Below are 10,590 nucleotides of genomic sequence, written 5' to 3'. Positions count from 1 at the left end.
TTGCTTTTCAAAGACATACTCCATATTCACTTGTGGACTTTCCAAATGCATTCTTCACATTAACTTGTGAGGGCTTTTCAAACACCTACTACATATTCATTTGCGAGGACTTCTAAAAAATGCAGCTAAACTTGTTGTGCAGAAGATGCACACATTTTTGTTTTGTATTTTCTTTCTACATTGGTGTATGTCTTTGCTTCTTGTGTATCTTATTGTATTTAATATCAACAATAAATATGTGCTGTTTGATTGCAATATTGTGCTTTACACAGTAGGTTGTATATTTTATTTTATATTGTACAACATATCTTTTCTGCTTCTCTGATCATTCCAACTGTCATATGAGGGCTTTAAACTATTTTCAATTTCCTAATATTGTAGGCCCCTCAGAAACACCCACATCTCTCTACAAATTATACGCATTAACATGTTATAAATTTACTACCCATTTACACATTTTTTATTTTTTACAAAATGTATTTTGGCCTTTTTTTTCATGGTATCAGGATGAATTTGTTTGGATTTTTTTAAGTACGAAACATACAATTTAATGGTATATCTCCTTGGTGATCATCTGAAAACTTTAACTGTCAAATGACAAAAATTAGATATACACAGAATACAAATTATATTCATACTGATATCATACACATTGCATCAATTAATAGCATTTGAAGCAGGCCTCGAATGAACTGCACAACCTTCAAATGTCACATTAGCTTGGACCAGAATATTATTTCTTAAAAATTTATTAGCATTTCAATAGCTGTTTGTTTCAGTCTAAAAGGAGGTTTTATCATAGGTGGTGTTAATGACAAATCAAACCACACGCAATTCATTATGAGACAGCCTTTGTTATTGCCTGTGCTTATCATCCTAGTTAAATGCATTTTCTTCACCTCCCTTAGTTCTGCTCATAGTGTGTAACAAACGTTTGGTGGCCGCTGTTGGCCTAGAAAAGGCAGCTTTTGAAGACATTATTGCTTCTGTCACAGACAAATATGGAGGAAAATGGGGGCATGTCTTTGTGCTGGAGGTTTTGTAGAACACTTTGAAAGTAAAAGTACATTTCCTCCATGCAGACAGAATAGCTCAACCAAAATATTCAAGAGCTGAGTGATTGTACACATTTGGAAATTATATTCTATGTGCAATATCTGTAAAACTGCAAGAGATACCACTCTGAACTTTTTTCTACAAATACAATAGTGGAATATTGTACCAAAATAGTAACATCAAAAATCAAATATTTTTATCCATGTTTTCATATTTTTGAAAAAATAATATTTTTATGGTCTCAACAAATATTCATTACTGAAAACATATGAAGACAAACCAAGAGGGTTAATATTCTACGACACCACAATGACTGTGACTGGATCCTGTGTCGATCAAAACACATCCTTGTGGTTGACATCTGAAGACATAGTCAAGGAAAATAATGTCCCACTTCAAATGGATTGTCTAAATACTTTTGAAAAACACACAGATAAAATACAAATGTAAGAGCCAGGCATCATCATTCGAGTTGACTATCAAATGAGCCTCATGCACAGCACAAATCCAAAGATCGTTTCATCTTTGCTGGAAAGGTGACTCACTAAAGAGTTAAGAGACTTTTTATGTAAACATTTTGCAAAGGCTTTTCATCTCATTGGGTCTTAGCTTTCTTTAAAAAAGGATAAATTTATGGATTACATGAAAGTTGTAGACACTTATCTCAAAACCATCTTGAGAAAGCAATCTCTGTAGACTTCTCTGAATTCCAACACAAACAAAAGCACCATAGGCAATGGTCCTCAAGGGTGAGTAACCTAGTCTGTTTATTAACAGTACCCACAGTCCGAGTTCCTGGATTTAGCTCCTTGTTGGCTGAATTCAACTGAAATCACTGCGTAAGCCTGTGTTCCTGAAAAAAATATTTTATTTTATAAAAAACATAATATTGTTATCATCAAATCAACAAGAAAACATGTAAATAAATAAAACAATGTACATAATACCCGCAATGTTTCATTCAAATAATGAAACCCATACTTTTAGCATGGAGAAATGTAACTATTTTGAGTTGTGATAGCCACTTAATATCATGATGGAGAACACCATTTCTGGAGTCAAAAGGAAAAACACTGTGTGCAGAAATTCTGTCCAGGGAGAAACTGCTGGGACAGACGAATGTATTTACTGTATGCATACATTTTGTAAACAAAACAGATTCCAGCTACCCCTTCAATAGGGAGCAAAGCCACCAGGATTTGAATAATTGCAGGTATTTTATTTATTAAATATACACTTGTCACAACATGCACACAATCATAGGCATTAACTAGACCGCTTATTACAAAGCAGTAAACACCCCGTAATCCTCGTCACCTGTTCATACGTCTGAAAGAGCGTGAAAGACTGAGGACATTACGAAGAGCCGTCCCTGCAACGTGGCCCAACTCGAAAGTCCACATCGCACAATGGGCAAGAGAAGCGCCTAGTTAGCAAGATATACTGTCTCATTAAGGCCAGACAACCAGAGAAACAATTTCGCAGTAGCTTCAGTAAATCATTTTGGTGGTCACATTATGTAGCATCTGCAAACGGGAGCATCCGGATACACTCATGTTACTCCTTTCAACGTCCCCGAGGCAATACAGGGGTTGCTGTTAAAATGGCGTGGCTATGAATAGCGTTATGTTACGCCAGTTATCGTCAGCTTAAGTCAAAATGAAAAGGAACGGTGCATATAGATTTTTGTCTGTTTTTTCGTGCGTCGTTGTTTGTACGTTCTTGTTTTTATTCTGGTTTTTTGTATTTTACTCCATGATGATGGCACCGTGAATAAATAGCATACTGTAACGGTTTGCTAAAATTTAGTGTTGAAAATGCATCTGGCTGTACTACGGCGAATGTTTATTTGTTACGCATGATAAACTGTATTCCCTAGACCTGTATACCAGGTCATTCAGATTGCTAAATTGTTGTTCAACGGTGTTTGTGACCTCCAACTTATAGCCGGTATGTTTGGTGGCTACTAGCTACTACTCGTGGTAATGTACGAATTAGCAGACCACCAGCGTTAGCTACTTTGAAGTTGCATGTCAACATACGCACATCTCTGCGTCGGACGTCATTGTCAGACGCGGTGTCACAAGCACCGAATCAGGAAGCCAGGTTTTGGTGAGTATAGTAGCTAGCTGGCAAAGTACAAATGCAGAATTCATTGCACGTTTTGAATGGGACTGAGCGTGTGGCCACTTCACTAGTTGCATTAATTTGATGGTAGCAAAGGGGCCATTACGCTGTTTATTTGTTTTAATAACGAATGCTTCCGTTTTTATTTACAATGTAGCTAGCTAGTTAGCTAGCTAGATAAATAAAGCTAGCTGTCTGGTTTGTCTGTATGATTATCAAAGCAGGAAGTTGGTTACCTAGAAAGCTAGCTCTGTTCCTCCAGACTGTTTTTCCCATCCACATAGTATTAGTTACAACTTCGCGTAAGAATTTGGATCTATGTCGGTAACTGGCTAGCTACATAGTACCTACATTTTCCGTAACCACGAGACTCATACGCTGTGTTCTGAGGGGGTGATGGGAAGTGTAGTTTCTCTAGTCGTACTCAGTTAGCAAACTAGCTAAGTGACCAGGTGTATTACAGTAGTCATTGCTAGTATTGCACATAGCTGCATCTGTCTGCCTGTCTAAATGCACACTTTATGCATTTAATTCATACACCCTCACCCTGAAATATTAATTTATAATTACAGCTTCTGTCGCCACTGATATCAATAAGAATTATTGATTTTTGTGAACGCACAGTACTACACCATATTACAGGTTAGCAGGCTCTCATCATTTTCAACAGTTAACAGCTGGCAGCGTTTCATTTTGCATCAGTTAGCAAGCTACCCTATGGTCTTTTTCCTAAATTAAATATGCAATTAACATTCATGATCAAGACATGCCACTGGACCAGTTTTGCATCAGGTTTTATATGGCAGAATATATATTACCAAATCTCATTGGTCATCCTTAAACATCTACGGAGTTCATAATACTGTACATAAGTAATTTTAATGATTCAGTCAATAACGAACTTGCAGTAGTTTTATTTGGTTTTACAACGATACCTGAAATTTATCGTACATAATTTCTTGTACATGAATTCCATAAATAATGCGTAAAGTATGTCAGTAAAGAGGCATTGTGTCATAATTTATAAGTAATTAATCTTTTACACTGTAGAAATCTACAGCTCAGTTTTTCATTTAGAATATGGCTAAAAATAACCCTATACATCATCTGAAACATCACCTAAACTGTATACATCACCTCTAGATAATTCTTCAATTGTGAGATCCATTAGTATTAGAGAGGTGCTCTTTGATGACTTGCAGACATTTGTTGTGCATTTCAGCTAAGCTGGTATCTTAGTGCTTAATAGTAATAACAGAGAGGTGCAAATGTGGTGCTGGATGTAATTACAGCTCTTCAGATGATAACCAAGACTGGGCCAAGTCAGGAAAATGATTTTTGCATAGAGCAGTAAATGAGCTTCAAGATAAGCCTCCTCTCTCTCCACAGATCTTATTTTAGAGAAAGTCAGGATGGCTGCTGAGCACACAGAGAAAGACCCGGCCAATCAGAAGCTGCAGTTTGCTCCTTTCTGTAGTGCCCTTGAAGCAGGCTTCTGGCATCAGCTGACTCAGAAGAAGTTGAATGACTACAGGTTAGATGAGAGTCCAAAAAGCATTAAAGGCTATTACTATAATGGTGAGTGAATACTTAATACTATATTAAAAAAAATATATATATTAAATGTTCAGTGTGGCTCACTTTGTCTGAGTTCCAAGACCCAACTTGTTCACATATGTTTATGTGTATTACGCCTACTCATGTTTTCTTTGACCTGCTTGATTTATGTACATAGCTGCTTCATTTAATAAAGTACTTTACAAGTGTTCCAAGTATTTATAAGTTACTTCAATGTTTACTTTATTTCTGGTTTTGTCAGGAGCAGTACAGTCACAATGGCCATCTTTATCAGGAGCAAAGAATCTTATTATCAATTTCATACATTGTGAAGCCATTACTGACAAAGATTTGAGCACAGTAGCAAGTGATGCAAATGTTATATTTACATATATATAGATAGATATAAATAACTAGACATAGATCTAGTTATATCTGTATAAACCAGTATCTTTTAATCTCAGGTGATCCGGTTGGTCTTCCTACTCGCCTGACCTTGGAGTTCAGTGCATTTGATGTGTGAGTATAGTTTGATCACTTGTGCGCACTGTTGAGAGTAGCTGTCCAGCAAATATCAGTCCTATTAGGCAATTGGGGGTACATTCTTTATCCATGAATATAAGACAGTGATGTATTCAGTAAGGTTATTTTTTTTAGGTTTTTCATAAGCACAAATTCAGAATGTGATTTGCCAGCTAGCGAAAAATATCACAAGTAACAAAGTTGGGAGAGATGACACAGTAGTACTTTAAGTAAATAAAGTCAATGAAACTGGAAGACATCAAGAAACATTTTCATGAAAAAGAAACAAAATGAACTTAAGAGCTGTGACTTCATTGCTGAAGTCAGCCAAATGAGTTGTAATTTAGTTACTGTGAAAGACTTTCTGTCTGTGTACGCCAAAGAAACAAAACATAATAGATGTCTTTAACATAGTGGGAAGTTTTCTATTTGTGACAAAAGACCAAGGGAAGTTATTTCTCAGCCATTGATTTACTTTACATTCAGTCATTGTCTGTGTAGGTGTGTGTAGTGATGTGCTAGGTAACAGGCCTCAAGTTGTCACAAGCCACACATTTCAGACAAGTTCTGTACAACAACACTCAGTGTTCTTGGCTGTGTATCAAAATTTTCTTGAAATTAAATTGAAGTCTTCAGGGGAAAAACTCAATGCATCATGCCAGTGACCCCCATAAGCAAGGTCTATGAATGCCTGGTGCATGTAACCTAAGTCTATTCCTGGTCTTCTTTTTCTCAGGGAAAGTGTTTTAAATAGTATATTGTCTTAAGTGTAATTTTAACCCTCACTATATTTGAGAAACCAGCACATATGTATATCAGGAGACATTAATACTGGCCCATCTTACATATGAAACATAAGACCAAGATCTGAACTCGCTGTGTTTAGTAAAGATTCCATGTTACTGTTCTGAAAAAGTAGAGGAGGGATTCATTCTGACCAAATCCCCTCTCGAAATTTTGCCATTTGTTTATCCCCCAGTTGAAATGGCTTGGTAAGTCTTTGTTTGTCCATGTTAGCTGATGTGTGATGAGCATTCTGGTGTAAAATTGCTGTCATATGGATGATAGGTCCTTAAAAGGGAAAGATGTTAAGTGAATTTGAATGGTGATGATTATCATTATTATTAACGATATTGTATAATGGCTTTTGTGCTTTGGGTGCTTTCCTGTTATCCTGTTATATTGAATTGAATATATAATTTGTTTAGAACACATGGACTGTGTAAGCAAGTTTCCTTTGTTTAGAACTGGACCAACTCCTGCCCGGTGCTGTCCAGCATTTGGTACACTTTACAACACTAACACACTTGAAGCCTTCAAGTCTTGTGACAAGAAAGCACTGCTAGAAAAAGAAGCAAATGAGGTAAGAGGACAACACAATTTGAAGCTAGCCAAGACAAAACTTAAGTATTCATTGAGCAAACTCAGTATAACTGTATGCAATATATACATTAACATGTCTGTCACAAAGAATAACACTTGTAATGTCAACATGGGCAGATATTTCCATGTATGACGTGCTTGTTGGTAAATCGGTTTTTGCATGCCTTTCACAGATATGGGAAACAATGAAGTCCGAGACGGTTTTAGAAAACCCATCTCTCCTCAGCAAATTTCTGTTGTTGACTTTTGCAGTAAGTATTCCCACCCTTAGACTCCACTTTGATACAGACACAGTAGATGAATTATCTGTGTGCTTCTGTTCCCATAGGATTTGAAGAAATACCGCTTCTACTACTGGTTCTGTTTCCCAGCCCTGTGCTTCACTGAGGGCATTCAGATCATCACGCAGCCAGTCCCTCTGGAGGAGAAATTCTCTCCAAAGCAGGTGTGTTGGTCGCCTGTTGAAACGCACTCATGCGTGATCAAAGTCAACTGAACACAACACCCACATTGTTTTTGAAGAATGGTCGGTTGCCATCTGTTACTGTTATTTAACCATGCAGTTAAATAAAACCTTTATTCAAGTAAACTGATATTGGCATTACTGTTATGTACATTTCATGTTTACTTCAGCAGCGGTGATTACTGTCATATACGTTAATTTAATGAGATGAATTGCTAGGCTATGGCTTGTGAGACAACTATTCATAACTACTTGAATTTTACTTTTATAGATCATGGCTTTGCAAGGTGCCTATGATAATCTTTGTAATGAAAGTGGGACTACAGCGGTTCCTTACTTTCTAATAAAGTACACAGAGGAGGACGTGGTGGTGTCTTCGCTTAGATGCTGGAATAACTTTTTCAAAGGCCAAAAGAAGGTACAGTATAGAGAAACAGTGAAACCACACACAAGAATTTTACTGACATTCAGATAGCAGTGGCTGCCATTATTAATACTATCAGTGATGGTGCAGAGTGCTTGCTGTATTGGAATTATTATGTGTGTTTTTAGTCTATATTGTAAATCTTTGATAGAAAATGTATGTGCACTATGTATGTCATACAAGCTCAGCTAGAAGCATTGGATATTTTATCATAATCATACATCATATAATCAAATATTTATTCTGATAGTTCTTACATAAAAAACGTCAATATATTCCTAAATTCACATCAATGGGAACCATTTTAAGGTAAATATGTGCATTTGTGTTGAAGGTCTGTGTGGGAATCTATGACCCCTGCACTCTGTCCCAACATCCTGGATGGCCTCTGAGAAATCTGCTTATTCTCATCTCCACCAAGTGGTAAATCCAAAGAGCAAATGTTATTGCATGTGTACAGTGACTCCTACACAGCATGCTTTTTGTAACTTCAAATCCTTCACACGTTCCAATTGATCCAGTTTCAGTACACTTCAGTTTCAGTTCTATTTCATTTTTACATTATGCATTGCTAAGATTTCTTTTCAGTAGAAGTGGACTGTGCACCTTTGTGAGACTAACACAGGTACCTGCCTCAAAATAATTTCTTAAAAGATCTGGAACCAGGGGTTTTATTTGCATGAAGACATCCTGGCCTGCTGCCAAAGGTTGACAGCAGCATAAGTCCACTTCACTAATGAGGCCAGCATGCCAAATATTTGAATCTTGGCACCATCTTAAAATATATAAATGTTGATCTTTTGTGAATGCAGCAGTGCTAAAAACAAAGGAGAATATAAACTATTTATATTAACCTTAACCAGTCTTAGATCAATCACGAGTTCTTCTGGAGAGGCTGTTTTTTCCATTTTGGAGTCTACCATTCTCAGAGTTAGAGGGATGAGCCAAGTTGAAGAATCATACCTGGATAATGCGTTACCTCTATGATTTGCTTTATATACATTATTACATTACATTATTGGCATATAACAAACGCTCTTATCCACAATGACTTACATAGGTTACAGTTTTTACTTGTTATCCATTTATACAACTGGATATTTACTGAGGCAGCTCTGGGTTAAGTACTTTGCCCAAGGTTACAGCAGCAGTGCCCCAGGGGAAAATCAAACCAGCAACCTTTTGGTTATGAGCCCTGCTCCTTACCACTATGCTACACTGTCACCCCACACGCTTGTTTGTGTATGTGTGTGGATGTATGTATGTATGTATGTATGTGTATGTATGCATGTATGTATTTGTGTGCATGTGTCTCCAGCTATGAAGCTCTTGAGTGGAACTGTAACCTTTGTTTGACCCTTGAAGGGGGTTTTGGTTGTTTTTCCTCATTGTGCTGCTGTCCTGCACCTCAGCTCACTCCGTCTGTCTGTCTGTTTGTCTCTGTCATGTCAGGGGCACCATGCTGGACTCGGTGGAGGTTCTGTGCTTCAGGGACCGCACTCTGCAGGGAAAGCGGTCTGTTCAGCACAGCATCATTTTCCAGGTCCAGCTCCCGGAGCTCTCTCCCAGTGCAGGTACTCCTGCAAAAGCCCTGTGTAGTAATAGCTCTGTATAGTAATAAAAAGCCCTGTCTTATTATCCATGTGGAAGAAGGATAAAAGCCATTTAAATGTTAATATCTGGGGAAATAGGTTGTCATTAAGAGGGTTTTTGATCTGTGAAGTACTTTGTTATTTGGTTGCTTGCTGCTAGGTCTGGGGCCACAGGGCTTTTTTCTGTCTGCTGTTTCCTTACTGTTCCCACCCTAATTCATTTGCAGAATATATTCTGATAATGTTCATGCAAGTACCAAGAAGTCTGCAATTTACAAATATGGGATAAACAGATGAGATTACAGTGAGTGATTGGCAGGGATCTTTTTTGTAGGTTGTCCAAAGAGTGTGGGCTGGGAAAAGAACCAGAAGGGCACGATGGGGCCGAGAATGGTAAACCTCAGTGAGTGCATGGACCCAAAAAGGTACAGCAGTTCTAACCTATGGTCTAAACATATCCCACTATCAACCATTGTCATCCTATATTAATGTCATCTTAATTTAGCTTTTACTCCATGTTTATTGTGTATGTGATTAGTGTTGGTAGTATTGCAGGTGTTTGATTTCATTATACATTTTAAAAGAGACAGACATTGATTTGCACTTTTTGTACAGACTTTATGGTTTCCAGTAATTATGTGGTATCACTTGAACTGAGCGAATCATGTCGGAGATTTGAGTGAATGGTATTTCTGTTATTCTAGTAGGATGTATGTCATAGTGTGTATTCCATGCATATGTCTATACGTGCATGCGCACGCGTGTGTTATGTGTGTTCGGCAGGTTGGCGGAATCGTCAGTGGACCTGAACCTGAAGCTGATGCGCTGGAGACTGGTCCCGTCCCTCGATCTGGAAAAGGTCGTTTCCATCAAGTGTCTGTTACTGGGAGCTGGTACCCTAGGCTGCAATGTTGCAAGGACTTTAATGGTGAGTATTGGATATGTTTGTTTATTTAGCGAATCACAGGTGGTAGGGAGGGGCGTGTGGAACAGTTGCTTCTCTTCCATCTTTCTTTACTTTCTCCCTTGACCACCTTTAGCATTTATGAATTGTGATTGGCTGGGTTGCAGAAGTGACTTTTAAAGTTTCTCAAAATGACTTGCTCTGCCCTTGTCCCACAGGGCTGGGGAGTGAGGCACATAACTTTCGTGGACAATGCCAAGATCTCCTACTCGAACCCAGTGCGTCAGCCACTGTATGAATTTGAGGACTGCCTGAATGGGGGGAAGTCAAAGGCCCTCGCTGCAGTGGAGAGGCTGAAAAAAATCTTCCCTGGAGTGGTGAGGCTCTATTGACCTGATTCAATTCTCAGTATTGCTTCTAAAGTAAAAAAAGAAATTACAATATCCTTTATGTTGGTCCTGTTCTTCATGATGTGCTTTCTTTTGTTGGTCACCATGTGCATAGCAAATATTGCTAGTGTTATTTTTATTGGTCAATATTAATAATAGTACAGATGTGATCC

At 37.9% G+C, this 10,590-nt stretch overlaps 1 protein-coding gene across 2 annotated transcripts in view; it reads left to right on the top strand.

The window, feature by feature from the left end:
- Positions 1 to 2,838: 2,838 nt before the first annotated feature.
- Positions 2,839 to 10,590, top strand: part of atg7 (ATG7 autophagy related 7 homolog (S. cerevisiae)) — a 44,395-nt gene continuing 36,643 nt past the window's right edge. The window contains exons 1-12 of one of the 2 annotated variants that reach the window (XM_036531142.1): positions 2,839 to 3,168; positions 4,573 to 4,761; positions 5,205 to 5,259; positions 6,508 to 6,625; positions 6,819 to 6,896; positions 6,974 to 7,090; positions 7,380 to 7,526; positions 7,867 to 7,955; positions 8,985 to 9,106; positions 9,459 to 9,549; positions 9,908 to 10,052; positions 10,247 to 10,405. In XM_036531142.1, coding sequence (XP_036387035.1) covers positions 3,087 to 3,168; positions 4,573 to 4,761; positions 5,205 to 5,259; positions 6,508 to 6,625; positions 6,819 to 6,896; positions 6,974 to 7,090; positions 7,380 to 7,526; positions 7,867 to 7,955; positions 8,985 to 9,106; positions 9,459 to 9,549; positions 9,908 to 10,052; positions 10,247 to 10,405 — 1,392 coding nt within the window. In that variant the 5' untranslated portion in view covers positions 2,839 to 3,086. Of the gene's footprint in view, positions 3,169 to 3,763; positions 3,826 to 4,572; positions 4,762 to 5,204; positions 5,260 to 6,507; positions 6,626 to 6,818; positions 6,897 to 6,973; positions 7,091 to 7,379; positions 7,527 to 7,866; positions 7,956 to 8,984; positions 9,107 to 9,458; positions 9,550 to 9,907; positions 10,053 to 10,246; positions 10,406 to 10,590 lie in introns of those variants that run through there. The other variant, XM_036531143.1, reaches the window with a different exon arrangement.

Source organism: Megalops cyprinoides, chromosome 6 (assembly GCF_013368585.1).
Source record: "Megalops cyprinoides isolate fMegCyp1 chromosome 6, fMegCyp1.pri, whole genome shotgun sequence".
NCBI classification, from domain to species: Eukaryota; Metazoa; Chordata; class Actinopteri; order Elopiformes; family Megalopidae; genus Megalops; species Megalops cyprinoides.
This window is presented reverse-complemented; position numbering and strand designations above follow the sequence as displayed.